The sequence below is a fragment of the Oratosquilla oratoria genome, chromosome 6 (genome assembly GCF_046742065.1).
Source record: "Oratosquilla oratoria isolate Oo_2021 chromosome 6, ASM4674206v1, whole genome shotgun sequence".
Classification (NCBI taxonomy): domain Eukaryota; kingdom Metazoa; phylum Arthropoda; class Malacostraca; order Stomatopoda; family Squillidae; genus Oratosquilla; species Oratosquilla oratoria.
Window position 1 is genome coordinate 79842380 of NC_134782.1, and position 16497 is coordinate 79858876.

Sequence of the window (16497 nt, forward strand, 5' to 3'; positions counted from 1 at the left end):
AGACTGCGATGCGGTCACCACCCAGCACTTCTAAGCTACCAGAAGAGGCTGGACGACCGTGTTGTGAACAGCTGCCCAGGATGTAACACTTCACCCCATACCATACAACACATAATGGAAGACTGCATTATACACAATCATGCACGCAAACAACACAACATACACTCTATAAAGGATTTGTGGGAAAACCCAGTTTCGGCTGTGGCCTTCCTTGGGGAGACGGGACTGCTCGGACAGACAGTCTAGGGAACGACAACAACAACAACAACCTAATATTATTTCCTTACAAGAAATAATGTTAGACTCATTCACCCCATGCCCTAAAGACTTCAAAGCATACCGTACTACATATGATCCAGATATTGGTATCCATGGGGGAAGCATGTTGTATATCCGTAAAGATATACCTCATGTTCCCATCCCTCTTCAATCTCGATTGCAAGCTGTCGCGATACAAGCTGGCTTGAATCGCAGATATACAGTCTGCTCCCTCTATCTACCACCAAGTACTAATATAACCAAAGATAGTCTGTTAAATCTTATTCAACAGTTACCTCAGCCATTCGTCATTATGGGTGACTTTAATGCTCATCACCCATTATGGGGTGATGTTACCTCAAATCAGAAAGGAAATCTAATTTCATCTATTTTGGAGCAGGAGGACATTACTGTTTTAAATACTGGTGAACCTACTCATCACATTCAGACTGGCTCTACATCATGTATAGATTTATCGATCTGCAGCTCAAATTGTGCTTTGGACTTTGAATGGAAAGTCCTTGATGACTTACGAAGCAGTGATCACTATCCCACTGTATTGAATACACAGGAAGGTGCTCCTACAGATGGCATTCCTCGCTGGTGCACTGAAAAAGCCGACTGGACCAAGTTTGAAGAATTGAGTACTGTCCAGAACAGTATTGATAGTTTTTCTTCAGTAGAAGCTGCACTGGAGTACTTAAATGACACACTCTACACTGCTGGCATTAATTCCATCCCAAAGTCATCTGGAAAGTTTAGGAGACACCCTGTACCATGGTGGTCTGACACCATACGAAATCTACATAGAGCAACACGAAGAGCTCTGACTAGATTACATCGCCATAGAAATGATGAGAATTTAGTTGCTTATCGTAAAAGCAGGGCATTACTTCGACGTACACAAAGAAGCAAAGCATCAGTCTTGGGCTAAATTTGTATCATCATTCAACTATAGAACACCGGCATAAATCGTTTGGAAAAACTTGAGAAAAATATCGGGGAAATACACCATTAGCCCTCCACCTGTTTTAAAATTAGATGGCTCTTTGGTCTTTGACCCTAAAGACGTCAGTAATGCCTTAGCAAATCATTTTGCTAATATATCTAAACCAGACAACAGCTCTCCTGGATATCAATACCGAATGAGAGAACAACAACGTAATCTTGACTTCACTGCCCCTCATGAAGAATCCTATAACCTCCCTTTCACTGAAAAGGAATACGATTCAGCTTTGAACTCCTGCAGTGATACTTCTCCAGGTCCTGACGACATTACATATGCCATGTTGAAACATATATCTCCAGTAACTAAAGGCTTTATTCTTGCACTTCTTAATAGGATGTGGTTTGAACATTCGTTTCCCAGTATTTGGGAAATGGGTATAATTTTACCTTTTCTTAAGCCTAATAAAGATGGTTCAATTCCATCAAATTACCGTCCTATTGCCCTCACATGCTACATGTGCAAAATTTTAGAAAAAATGGTCAATGCACAACTAGTCTGGTATCTTGAACGAAACCAAATCATATCTGATATTCAATGTGGTTTCCGTCGCATGCACTCCACTGCTGATGCCTTACTTCGATTAGAATCTTCAATTTGTAAAGCCTTTGTCTCTAAGCAACATCATATCAGTGTTTTGTTTGACTTAGAGAAAGCATATGATACCACATGGAAGCATGGTATTCTTAAGGCTGTACATGCTATTGGCATTCGAGGAGAAATGGCCTTTTTCATCAAGAACTTTTTAGCAAATCGTGTTTTTAGAGTAAGAGTTGGGAACATCATATCTGAAATAAGACAACAGGAAGAAGGTCCTCAGGGGTGTGTTCTCAGTGTCACTCTCTTTAGTTTAGCTATAAATGGGGTGACATCTGTGATTCCTCCTGATATACTTGCCACCCTTTTTGTAGATGACCTCTCCATTTCTTTTAGAGCTAGTAACATGGCAATAGCTGAAAGAAAACTACAACTCTGCATCAATAAAATAGTTTCATGGGCCGATAGTAATGGTTTTAAATTTTCACCCAGCAAAACTGTTGTCGTACATTTCTGCCGACTAAGAAGTCTGCATCCTGACCCTACCATTTGGTTAAAGGATGACCAGATTCCCTGTGTTGACGAAACCAGGTTTTTAGGACTTATTTTTGATAAGCACCTTTCTTGGGTACCCTACCTGAAAACCCTGAAGACACGATGTCTAGAGACATTGCAAATTTTAAAAGTTTTAGCACATACCTCATGGGGCGCTGACCGCAGAACAATTTTACGGTTACATCATTCCCTTATTTTATCAAAACTATAGTATGGATGCGAGTTTTACTCATCGACCACTCCATCCAGACTAAAAAGTTTAGATACGATACACCACAGTGGAGTCTGTTTGGCCACAGGTGCATTCAAGTCTTCCCCAATACCAAGTCTATTAGTTAATGCAGGGGAAATGTCGTTAGATCTTATTCGCCAAACCTCATCTATTAGATACTGGCATAGATTGCAGAGGCTTCCCAACTCTCTCGCTTTTAGAACGGCTCAAACAGATTTTAACAGCACTTGTTTCAACAATCACCCCAGACTTCCAAAGCCTTTTGGATACCGGATGAAAAGGATTTTAGAGGACATGAATCTTCCCAAGATTCCCATCCTCCCTTTTAAATATTCGGTTGTTCCGCCATGGAGACTACCCACAGTATCTTTCTGTAAATATTCTAACAGTTGTAAGCGTGATTTCAAGGATTACGAACTACGCAATGCCTTTTTAGAACATTCTTTTAGCCACCAACCCTCTGTGTTTGTTTTTACTGATGGCTCCAAAACTAGCGCTGGCGTTGGTTTTGGAATATTCTCAAATAATTTTAATTGTAAGGGCACCTTGCCTGATACAGCATCTAATTTCACAGCCGAACTGACAGGAATACTGTCCGCAGTGGAGATTATATCCTACATGAAAAAGAGAGGCAAATGTTTTACAATTTTTAGTGACTCAAAGAGTGTCTTGCAGTCTCTAGAACAATTCGACTCAAGGCACCCAATAGTTTTAAAGATCTTAGAATGGCTTTTTTTAATCGAGAGTCGAGGTAATGAAATAAACTTCTGCTGGGTTCCAGCACATGTCGGAGTACCAGGAAATGAACAGGCCGATAAATTGGCCAAGGAAGCCGCTCTCTCACCCTTACCTCGCTTACGGCCTATACCTTATGAAGATTATATCCCTCTAATCAAAGCTGAGATCTCATCTCTCTGGCAGTTCCAATGGGATCTTGAGGCTGGTAACAAGATGAGAGAGATTACTGATACTATTCATCCTTGGTCTTATACATTGCTGAACAGAAAACAGGAAGTAACCCTTTGCTGGTTGAGGATTGGTCACTAGATTATCCCATGGCTTTCTTATGGAGGGCAGTCCTCCTCCATTTTGTAATGATTGCCTTGTTCCTATGACCATTAGACACATTATGGTGGAATGCCCCAGTTATGATGAAGAAAGACAACAATATTTGTCAAAACACAGAGATGGAGATCTGCCCCTTCGAAATGTTCTGGGATATAACTGCAATATAAATTCTATTTTTGATTTTCTTAGTGCTATTGATCTTCTCAATGATCTTTAGATTTCAATCTTTTTTTATTTTATTTCTTGAGCTTTTTACCACTTCCTTTTCTTAATCATAAATACTACGGCGTCAATGACCATTGATGTTGCGACGCTAGATAAATCCCAATTATTCATTCATTATGGATCGGCATGTAAAAGTTCACTGAAGAAGCTTGATATAGTCCACAATACGGCTTTACGGATTTGTTCGGGAGCCTATAGAACATCTCCAGTGGATAGCTTGTATATGGACGCAGGAATTCCTCCCCTGTATATTCGCAGGGAGGAATTTAGCCTTAGATATATATCTCGTGTCTTGACATCCAAACAGAATCCAAACTTCAAATTTGTAAAGCAGCCGGTAGACAGAGCTCCAAGGAAAAGTACTCTGCCAAAACCTTTAGAAGTGATATGTGAAATTGGGACAGAGAAGGTAGGACTTGTTCCTAACATAATTGCTGAGATCACACCTCCCAAATTCCCTCCTTGGAACCAATGCCCCACAGAAATATGTCCTCTTAAAAAGAAGAAAAATAGAACTGCTGTAGAGCTAAAAAGTGAATTTTTAGAACATTTATCGGTACATGCTGATGCAATTTTTATTTATACAGATGGATCAAAATCCCAAGATGGTGTTGATTGTGCTGTTGTATGTGATAGCACAGTTTTAAAGAGAAAGTTGCCTGATTTTAGCTCTGTTTTTACGGCTGAACTGCAGGCAGTCAGCAACGCCCTCAAATTTGTTTTTAATTCTGTTCCATGCAACAAGAACGTTGTTATTTTTACAGACTCCATGATCATTTTAACCTCTGTAAATACATTTTTGCCTCTTCACTTTTTGATCCTAGAAATACAGGACTGGTTAATCCTAATCAACAACAGAAAAAAAAATAAAAGTAAACTTTTGCTGGGTGCCGTCCCATGTGGGTGTCTCTGGAAATGAGCAGGCCGATGCTGCAGCCAAAGCCGCCACTAAGCTCAACCAAGCAACAGACCGAAAAGTCCCACATACGGACTTCAAAGAAGTGATTCATTGTTACATAATGGGGAAGTGGCAGGAAGAATGGACAAGGCTGGACGGCAGTTATAAACTAAAAGAAATTCACCCCATGGTGAACCCTTGGAAGTGTCCTCCTTTGGACAGAAGGTCAAGCATTGTCTTGACAAGACTGAGAATTGGCCATTCCTACATCACTCATAGATTTTTGATGGCAAGTGGAGCAGAGAGGCTGGCCCCCCAATGTCCCACTTGCCAAGTAGTTTTAACAATTAAACACATTTTAACTCGGTGCCCTGCATTCTCTGATAAATGCAGGGCAAATTTTTTAACAGATTTATCTTTAAAAGAAATTTTAGGGGAGGAAGCTCGTGTGAAAAATGTTTCAAAGTTTTTAAAAGACAGATTTATGTTATGAAATTTAAAATTGTGTATATGAATGCTTGTAAGTGTATGTTGTTGATGTATGTTCGTGAATGTTTATTGTTGTAACTGTTTTACTTGAATTTAATTTTAATGTATTTAATTTTTTTTTTAATCTAAAATAAATATGCGCTGAATGGCCTACCGGCTCCGGCGCTTGGCCTTCGAGCCAAAAATTCCATAAATCAATCAACCCTTATGCAGATTTACTCAAGAAAGTAGCATGTGGGGAGAACATAGATGTAGTGTACCTGGACTTTGCTAAAGCATTTGATAAGGTGGGTCACGGGATCTTGCAACACAAAGTAAAAAAGTGTGGCATTATTTGTAAGCTCAGTATTTGGCTCAGAGGCTTTCTTCATAATAGAAAAGAGAAAGTGTTAGTGGAAGGTACACACTCCAAAGACTTGACAGTGATCAGTGGAGTGCCACAAGATTTAGTGCTTGGCCCACTTTTATTCCTAATTATGATCAGTGACATCGACAAAGATATAGCTGACTCAAAGGTGATATCATTCACGGATGACACTAGAATATCCTGAGCAATATGTACTGTAGAGGATACAGAAAATTGGTAAAAAGACCTAAAAATAATTTGTGAGTGGTCAGATGTCAATAACATGAAATTTAACTACAATAAATTTGAAGTATTGAAATATGGTCTAAACATGGATCGCAAAAATTTTATATACAAAGTGGGAGAGGAAATAATAGAGGAAAAAGAGGCACTCAAAGACCTGGGAGTTTGGGTGAGCAGTGATTGTAATTTCAAAGAACACATAGCCCTAACTGCAAAGTTTGGTAGAAGAATAAGTGGGTGGCTTCTGAGAACCTTCAAAACCCAAGCACCAGAGCACCTGTTACCTCTATGGAAGACCCTTGTGGTGTCAAAGATGGATTACCGTATATACTTGTCTATAGGTCGATCTCGTGTAAAGGTCGACCCCCCATTTTTGGCAAAAAAATCTGGAATTTTCCATATACCTCATGTTTAGGTCGAGTGGCTTGTTTTTGTTTTGGTGCTGTGAGCATTCCACTGTCTTAATGCTTTGAAGTGGCATGGCTTGTCTGGTATAACAATTATTATGGTTTTTCACTTCATTAATTCTGATGTATTTTGGTTTATGTTTTTTCAAGTTCACTGATTTTAATATTTAATAAATTTCACTGAAGTTGCCATTTCAGCAGAGTGAAAAACTTGAACAGATTACCAATTTTTTTTTTTCATGAAAGTAGCAGTTGCCGACAAGACTGATGAGTTAAACACCATATGAGGACGGAGCCTTAATTTGTATGACATTTCGCTTATTACAAGTTGAGATACATATGCATGAGATTAAATAAGGGGAAAGGAGGGAATGGGGAGGGAAAAGAAGTAGGGGGGAAGGGAGAGGAGGAGAAGGGGGATTGAACATTGGGAAAGGTTGAGAATGCTGGCCCAAAAGTCCGTGGGCAAAATGTTCACAAAAGGTGGTTTAAATATTTTAAAAAAAATTTGCTGGCCATGGGTATTAGGGGAATTATGTGGGGCGAGATGTTGAACATCCCCCTATTTTGTTCAATAGTGTTCGTTCCTTGAATGATTGCTGCTTCTAAACACTTCCTGTGGATTTTGTCTGGTTCTCGTATCAGCAGCTCTGCATTCTTCCAGTCCATAAGATGGTTTTCTTTGTTTCTATGTCACACATGCATTGGTGGTGACATCATGCCTGATGTCGTAATGGTGTTCACGTATTCATGTATTCAGGTCGCGTGACGTTTCTTCGATGTAAACTTTATCACATCCTGAACATGGATTATGATAAACACCAGCTTTGGTGCTCGGTGTTTGGTTGTTGTGTATTTTCGTCTTCGTGATGTCTTTTATCGTCCTACTTGTCTGGCATGTGTTTGAGATGAGGTGTCTGAGAAGTATGGTGGGGGTTACTAGGCTGGATAGGGTGAGAAATGAGGAGGTGAGGAGGAGAACAGGGGTGAAAAAGGATTTGGGAGATAGGGTTGATGAAAGAATATTAGGATGGTTTGGACACATGGAAAGAATGAGTGAAGAAAGACTAGTAAAAGAGGTATGGAAGGCAGATGTGGAGGGAGTGAACATGAGGGGACGTCCTAGGATGAGGTGGATGGATGGGGTGAAGGGGGCTTTGGGGAAGAGGGGAATGTCTGTTGAGGAAGGAAGGGAGAGGACGGAAGACAGAGGTGAGTGGAGAATGGTTGTATATGGATGATGTTGTGATTGCATGAGGAGGAATGGGCAGGGAGGTGGGGGGTGGGGTAGTATGTGTGAGTAAATTTTGACGCAGCCCGAAGGGATTTTCTCCCCGTCCTCTCCTTATATGCAAGAGGGGACGGAGAGGGGGGGTCGCCGATTAAATGAAGCGGCCTTGCTGTGGATGTGCTGTGTCTTGCGACACTGCTTCTGACCCAGGGCGGTGGGCAGGGTGCAGGGATGACCCGTCATCCAGGAGGTGCTCAGATGAGAGGGAGGGTGGGAGGTGTGTGGAGTGTATGTAGGGATGAAATGGGTGGGAGTGTTTTTATGCCTTTCCCTTTTTGGCTACCTCCCTTGTAAGGGGGAAAAAGCCTTGGTATATGTATGTATGTATGTACTTGTCTGGCACACTACTTCCAAATTGGTGGTTCTTAAAGTATGTGTCAGGTTGGTGGCAACACGAGATGTCTTGTTGTGCAGCTGGATAACACAACAAAATGACACGTTTCAATTATGTTTACATTTAATGGACAAAAACTTTTGTATCTGTCAATAAATAAAAAAAAAATGTGCCTTACATTTTTTCTGCTACCCTATGGTAAAATATCTGGTAACAGTAACAAGTTGGCAATACTGAACAGTTTATTTTCGTGATGGTGAGTTCCATGCATTGTTTTGGTAATGGTAACAATAATATATACCATATAGAAAGCTAAATTTGAGAATATCACATCATTTTATTATTTTTTTTTAAACAACTATGGGTACTATAATAGTATACATGATATAATAAGCTTGCTTGTGCTAAGAATTTTAACAAACGGGTAAAACCACAGTATGGGGTTACCGTATCTAAAAGGAATTTTACATGTTTTGGTATGTACCGTGTATTTTATGTCCCCATTGTTTACTGGTAGTAACTAGTAGGTAAATATTTTGATTTCTGAACCTAAAAAAAAGGTAAGAGTTCTTCCTAGCCTTTCTTGTCATATCTGGATTTCAACCTAACAAGATTATTACTTGTGTATAGGTCGACCCCTAGGTTTTGGCCAAAAAAAATTCCTTAAGATTTCGACCTATAGATGAGTATATACGGTATGCCTGCCAGCTATGGTCGCCACATAGGATCAATGAGATCCAAGAGCTGGAACAGGTTCAAAGAGTGTTTGTCAGGAGGATTGACAGAGACTCAAACAACTACTGGGAGAGAAAAAGGATTGTGGTACTCCCCAAGGCAGTCGTAGCTCCTCTTGGTGATCGGTGCCACCTGTGTAGATCTGGTGGCCAGGGCTGGTTGCTGCCGTTTGGCCCCCAACTCTTGGGGTTTGGGGGTGGTCCCTCGACGTAGACGCTGCAGCTCCAGGACCACTCAAGTCAATCACTGGAACAACATTTGGACAAAACAAAGAAACTAATACAACAATATACAAACAATGCATATACTCAGTGATGAATTATGCGAGTCCTGCATGGGCTGCTAATCTCAGTGAGACACACCACAACACCCTTCAAATCATACAAAACAAAGCCCTAAAAACTATTACAGGCTGCACAAATACAACACCTACAGACCATTTACACCATGAAACAAAAGTCCTCAAAGTCAAGGACCACCTCAACATGAGAGGCACACAAACACTTGCCGCAGCCACCACAAACACATCACACCTGCTACACTACATAGCAGAACACCCACACACACCAAGAAACATTAAAACAACACCCAAAGACCTGTATCACACACAGATACTCTCTTCTCTTCCTCCACAACCACCAAATACCAGTCTCCGGAAACATATTCATAATCATATCACTCACCGCTCCATTAACACACTGAAAGACAACACGCTGCTGCATGCCAGACCCCCTGATATCCACCCTTCTGAATCCTCTCTCCCACAAAAGGACAGAGTCCACCTGGCCAGACTGCGATGTGGCCACCACCCAGCACTTCTAAGCTACCAGAAGAGGCTGGATGACCACATTGTGAACAGCTGCCCAGGATGTAACACTTCACCCCATACCATACAACACATAATGGAAGACCGCATTATACACAATCATGCACGCAAACAACACAACATACACTCTATAAAGGATTTGTGGGAAAACCCAGTTTCGGCTGTAACATTCCTTGGGGAGACGGGACTGCTCGGACAGACAGTCTAGGGGACGACAACAACAGCAACAACAACAACTACTACTACTACTACTACTGGGAGAGGCTGAAAAACCTCCAATTATACTCTCTCCAAAGATGCAGAGAGCGTTACATCATTAAATATGCCTTAAAGATACTTGAGGGCACTGTACCAAACCCATCGCCGGGGGACTTGAGTGCACAACATCACCCCAGATTTTGTAGGACCTTTGTGGGGAAAGCTGTAAACAGTTACTCTCAACACTTAACCCCTTCCATACGGTGCCGCACACGTAGGCGTCATGGGGAGCGAGTGTATTCGCGAGGCTGCCATATCGGCGTCTTGATTATATTTATTGTAGTCGCCCCTGTGTTTTTACATTCTCTCAAATGTGCCCTGAATCCCATTCTCTGTGGTATTCAAAATTCGCGGGTGAAAGAGAGAACGATCGATATAAGCGGTGACTATATTTTATGATGCGAGTATTATTACGACACGTCGTACGGCTGGCATTGGCTGCTGCCACTGAGATCTAAGTCCATGACGCCTACATGTGCGGCACCGTATGGAAGGGGTTAAAAATGATCCAGGCAGAGAGCTTTTTTGGTGCAGGACCACATCTCTTCAATTGCCTACCCAGAGACATAAGAGACCTAAAAGGAGTCAGCACCAAGGGTTTCAAGAGGAGGCTAGACAAGTTTTTGACATCATTACCCGATGAGCCTCCCATATCACACGGCCCAACTTCACGGGGAGCTGCCTCAAACTCCCTCATTGATGAGCTTCAATACCTGAAGTGCAAGCAGAGGTATGGAAGCGGTGGGTCCCCAGACTGGCTGTGGTGAGGTCACATAAATCTACGACAAGTAAGAAAAATAAGCAAGTAAGGTGCCAGTGTTGGGTGATTAGGTCACTTGCAAAAACACCGAAAGGAACTTGCCAAAAATATAGTTGCTTTAGGGATGATGTGTGCCCCTAAACACAGTTTCATTAAATTTTGGTTTTGCATTAATCAATGACTGTTGCATGCAAGAACAGAATTTTTTCCTAATTGTCCATAGTGACTATATATAGTAAATGGTGACCATGGCATAACATGCTAGTTTTACTTTAGAGCTATGTTTATGGTTTTAAAAAGATTATCTGGAATTTCATTGATTAAATTGAGATAGATATTGCCAGATAATGGATAGGATTTAAAAAAAGATGTTTTTTCTTTGGCCGAGAGAATCGGGGAGAAGGAGGATTTCAAGTTTGAAAGTTAAATATTTGATATATCAGCATTTTTGTAATAATGAAATGGTCTTTCAGATAATGAAGTACTACATTGTGTACATATACATCCTCGTAGCATTGCTCTTGCTTGTGGAGGGCAAGAAGTCGAATAAGGTGAAGGTGAGTGTTCTTCTACTTGAGTTCTTAAACTTTGTAGTTCTTCTGAACTCTTGAGTTTTACAAGACAAATAAAGTGGTGAGGACAAAGTACTTTCAATTTTTGGGCTTTTGTAGAAGCACTGTCTTGTTTCGTTGATCAGTCATTGGTGGGGGACAGGGATGAGGTACTAAGATGGGAGGAACAATAAACGAGGTTTGGATGGGTGCAGGGTGGATGCTTGGCCACCCCACTTATATAGGGAGAAAGCCCATGTAGTGTATATATTTTATGTTGGCTAGAACTATAGCAAACTTATGGTTATAAGAATACTCCTTGCATAGAAAAAAAATTAGATACATTTCATACCTACACTTCATACCTACCAATGGACAATATCACATGTAGTCTGCAGACTACATGTGATATTGTCCATTGTCCTAGACTGCTGAGTCAGGCAAGTAGTTGAGGAAAGAAACTTGCATGTTTACACAAGGAGAGCTCAAATTGAACTAGAAATAATGGCTTCAAATAGTATGTCTTCTACCTATACATTAGGTAGAAATGACTACATTATTAATGATGTGGCAGATAGAAACTAGCATTCTCAAAGTGACAGGCAATAGTTTTCAGGCTTTCCATAGTTTCTGGGAAGAAACATTGGACTTCTCTATGTTGTATTAGTGTTGGAAAGAAACTACCCCATCTGGGGTATTGGCTACATGCTATTGTGGCAAAATAGCATGCAGCTGATACTTTAGGGTCTATATGGGGGACCCCTATGGACCAGAGCCACACATCATTTTGTCTGTGATAGGGGAAGTCTGTGTTCATAGAGAAATGATGACACTTTTATTATATTGTGACTGTCCCTCTGTTATGCTGTCCCCCCACCCCTTGTTACTTTCCTGTACCATTTCTCTGAATATTCATTTCCTTTTTTCACCTAACCCAATGGTGAGGGAAAAGAATGCTGCCACCAAGTTTTCCCACTGGAGTTGTACCCCCCCAGGGCCCAGTACTTTGACGTAGTGGGGGGGGCTTGCGTGTTGCGAGGAAGGACTGAGCTGTGCCAGCCAGGTCCAATCATGCTGGAGAGGTCAATCCTGAGCTTCCAGACTAAAACTGTGCCAAACAGACAGATATAAATTGATGACCCCGGCCTGACCTTGATTATGGACTGGACTATTCTCTGGATTTGATGCCCTCACCCCACGACAGTTGTCAGAGAGTGAGATATCAGGGGTAACGAATAGAGTAGGAGACTCCCCACCCTCATTACCCAGTGAACTCCCCTATCCCTTTCCTTCTTATTCGCTACCCTACTCTCCTTTTCTCAACTTTTTCCTTTACTACTCAAGAAGTTCTGGTAGTTAAAGGTTTCCCTGAAACCCCACCAGAAACCAGCTGGGTGATGGGATATACCACGAGGTCCCTACTCATTGCGAGGGGTAAAACCCCATCTGCTGGTGGAGGAGGGGCAGAGGGGCTACCTTATACTGCCGACTCTCTATCCATCTTCCAGTGCACATAGGGAGTAGTAAAGCTGGCTCCATACTCTATGGAACAAAACTAAAGGACAAATCGGGTTGTGAAAGCTTATACTCGTGACCGAGACCCCCTGTTTGTAAATAGTTGTATTCTGGATCCTTCCAACTCTGCAGAGACTACTTCTTTTATTGCTTGAGGCATCAAGCAACTGCGGTATCTTCTATGTACGTGAACTCAAAAATTTCAGATATATGGTGACACCCAAGAGATATAAATTTGACAATGGCGACTCCACTACCTGCAATTGCAACAGACCCTAAACTCTTGCCTCCTCCCATTCCTCCTGATCCTCCCCCTAATCACCCTTCCAAAGTACTAACGAACACTCCCACAAATTTGACCCTTTCAAATAAACTCTCCTCTGACCCAGTTGACGACCTACGTAAGGCAAAGGAAAATCTCGACAACAAAGACCCTGGACCGAATATGGATAAAGATTCAAATGAAAAGGCAGTTTCCACTAATACCGCCAAACCAACGATGATCGCACTAGAACCATTTGAAATGCCAAGCTTTAAAGGCAGTAAAAAGACTTTACATATTGAGAGTCTAGCTTTTGACATGAATTATGAACACATTTCACAAAAATTCAGTGAATTTGGTTGTATAAAAGAAATTAGGCTATGGCTGTCAGACACTTCCAGCTATTGGCAAGTGTGGATAGTATATTCTTCCCACAATGAGGCAAAGAAGGCCCATTCAGAAAATATTTCAAAAGATATCAAGTGCTCTTTGGTCAATAAGGTACTACCTAATTTAGATGTTTATTACCCTACAGTGCATAATAAAAGTCCACAATACACAAACATCTCAAGAACACCTAAGCCAGCTACTTGGCTCATTGCATCAACCAAGGGTGAACGAGCAAACTTGTATACATTTAGGATACAAAGGCTAAAGCTAGAGATATGGACAATTCCAGAATTATAAGATTTGGATGAACAAGTTTCTTAATACATGCTAAGTCTCCCATTCAAGCAGCAATGATATCCAACTTAAAAATCGAACCTGATGGAGTCATCAAAGAAATAAAGCTCCAATACAACTTTAGCTTTGCCAAGGGGATTATTTTGAACCAAGACCTACATGAATTATCAGAAGAAAAGATCCTTGAGATGTGCCCCGAAACAATATGGAAAGTTGATAAAATTCCAAGGTCTCGCACGATTGTTGTCACATTTAACAATGAAACCCCCCCCCCATACGATATCACCCCCTGGGGCTAGGGGGTGTAGTATAGAATATAGTCCCTGCCACGTCGGCTGCATGTCGTAAGAGGCGACTAATGCCGATCCCCAGGCGGGGCTCTTGTTTCCCCGCACAGGGCTTCCTCTTAAATTTACTTTTCCACTCCTCTCTTCTCTTCCGCTTGCTGTTCCATCCCTCCGACCTAATTTTCAGCCGCCCCTCTCAGTAGCGGCAAAAGAAAGCCCTATGGCGATGGCTAGTGACGATGGGGGCAGGAGAAGGTGATCTCTGGAAGCCTCTTGTCACGAACTACACATAGGCGGTGTGGGCAAGATAAATCGCTCTCGTATTGGGATCGAGGCAACAGCACGGTTCGGTAGCTACCCACATGACTGAGCAGCCCTACTCAGGATCCACTCTGCTCACCCCACATGGGGAGGGGGCTAGAAAAGGTGCCCCAAACATAGTTTGCCTCATAACCACCTGACTGGGGAACTGCCCCCAGTAAGGTCACCCTCACTGCGGTCAAGACAAACCCTCAAAAGAGAACTCTCCTAATGCTGACGACCTATGCATGACCAAGGATATGAGCAAGGCCTCTACTGGTTCTAGAGATGAAAGTCCACAGTCTTTCATCACACTGGAACCCTATTCCGCTAAACCACAGCGGAAAAATAGAAATAAAGAAAAGTCTTCACCGGGACACCAGGATGACAAAACAGGTGTCAAAAATGTAAACGAAAATTTAAGAGTCATATTCAGTCCTAATGTTGGTTTAGACTTAAATGATAAAGTTTGTTATGAGACAGCAAAGAATTTTGGACCTGTAGAATGAATGAAGTTAAAGGTTTCTTGTAATGAGCAGTTTTTTAATCTCTATATTACATATGAAAAGGCTTTTTCAGCCCGAGAAGTAATTGAATATATAAAGAAAAAGGAAGATGAAGACCTTATATTCTCAAGACAATCTAAATTACTGGATGTTAGAAATATTGATGATGAAGATGGTGATTTTATTCCTAAAATTTCTGAACCAAATGGCAAAGATCCAAAGAACAGGAAAATGCAAATTCCCATTTGGCATATTGCTACATATAAAGAGGGACAAAGTAATCTAATAAATGCCTGGGAGAATCTGGAAGAATTTGTAGGATCCATTCCAGATGGAAATGTAAAAAAGTATGGAAAGAAAATATCAATTAAGGCAGTCAGCAAAAGTCAGGCTATTTTATTATCATCTTTTAAAGATCAACCTAGCAATGTTGTAAAGGCCATAACCCCTCATAGATCATTTAACACTGCTAGAGGGGTTGTATACTGCAAAGATTTGTGTGACTTTAATGAAGAAGAGATCCTTAGATGATGTCCTGATATTATATTAGCTGTAAAAAAACTTAAAGGAATTAATGGTGCCAGACAGCTCACTTTTCATTCACCTTACCTTCCAGACTATGTAAAGATTAGTCGTTTAAATTTACAAGTTAAGAAATTTAAAGCACGACCTATGCAATGTCATCATTGCTTTAACTTTGGTCACATTAAGGAAAAATGTCCTAACAATGCACGATGTTATATATGTTCAGGTATGCATGCACTAGGTGAAACTTATGAAAAAGAAAGGTTCTGTTTTCATTGTAGAGGTGGCCATTCACCAAATTGGTGTCACTGCCCAATCTACAAATTTGAAGGTGAAGTGCTAGAAACAGCAGCCAATGAACACATCAGTTTTGCAGCTGCTAAATATAAGCTTAAAAGAAACAAAAATCCACTATTTACCTATGCAGATGCTGCCAAGAAGTCTAACAATGATCCTAACGTTCAATCTGGAATGAATAAAAGGGATGCCCCTGTTTCATTAGACAACACCTCTACAGTTCATAGCGAGAACACAATTGTAGTTCTACCCACCACCTCTTCCAAGCCTAGTGTCCTTCCAACAACCTCCTCACCTTCAGTCAAGCAAAAAACCAACATCTCGAAATCCAAAGATGGATTCTGGACCCCCCCTAAACCAAAGAAAGGTAGACCAGCTTCTCCTCAAAATTTTGTATTAGAAACATCTAATAAGTTTACTGCCCATGATCCTTTTGGACCATCACATTCTATTACACCTTTTAAAGATATGGCATCATCCAGCTCGTGCTGTGAATTGAATTTGGTAGGTGCAGACAACTCTAATCAGATGCAGAGTGGAACGTCACATTTCAAAAGCAGTATTAAACCTTTGGGCTCTTCTGAAATGGAGATTTCTACTGACAGTAAATCCGGGGTTAGACGGGTAAGTACCTCTGAATTGAAAGGAAAAAAAATTGAAAAATCTAACCCTCAAAAGAATAAACAAGACATAAAGAGAAAGACATTATCACCTGATTCTAAAAGTAAAGATCAGGGCTCCAAGGTAAAGAGACTAAATTACAACTTCAAGTCTTTTAATAAAAATACCCCAGAATTCCAGTCCAAAGATAATTTGGCTGGATCCAAGAAAAAATAAATTATTTTCATGTTCAACATCCTCCAATGGAACTGCCTGGGTCTTCGTACTCGAGCAGAGGAATTGAAAGTGCTGATGAAGGATAGTAATCCAGGTATCATTTGCCTCCAGGAAACAAAACTTGGAAATACATCTATTAATCCTGGGTTGAATTACAATATTTACACCACTCCTCCTCCTGGAGACAGGGCACATGGAGGAGCTGCAATTATAATAAATAAAGGCATTCAGCATGCAATTGTGAGATTAAATTCACCTCTTCAGG

At 41.0% G+C, this 16497-nt stretch overlaps 1 protein-coding gene across 3 annotated transcripts in view; it reads left to right on the forward strand.

Moving 5' to 3' along the window:
- sel (canopy family protein seele) overlaps positions 1–16497 on the forward strand; it is a 130726-nt gene that overhangs the window by 25317 nt on the left and 88912 nt on the right. For all 3 annotated transcript variants that reach the window (XM_076187403.1, XM_076187401.1, XM_076187402.1), the window contains exon 2: positions 10942–11025. In XM_076187403.1, the coding sequence (XP_076043518.1) occupies positions 10945–11025 (81 nt within the window). In that variant the 5' untranslated portion in view covers positions 10942–10944. The remainder of the gene's footprint in view (positions 1–10941; positions 11026–16497) is intronic.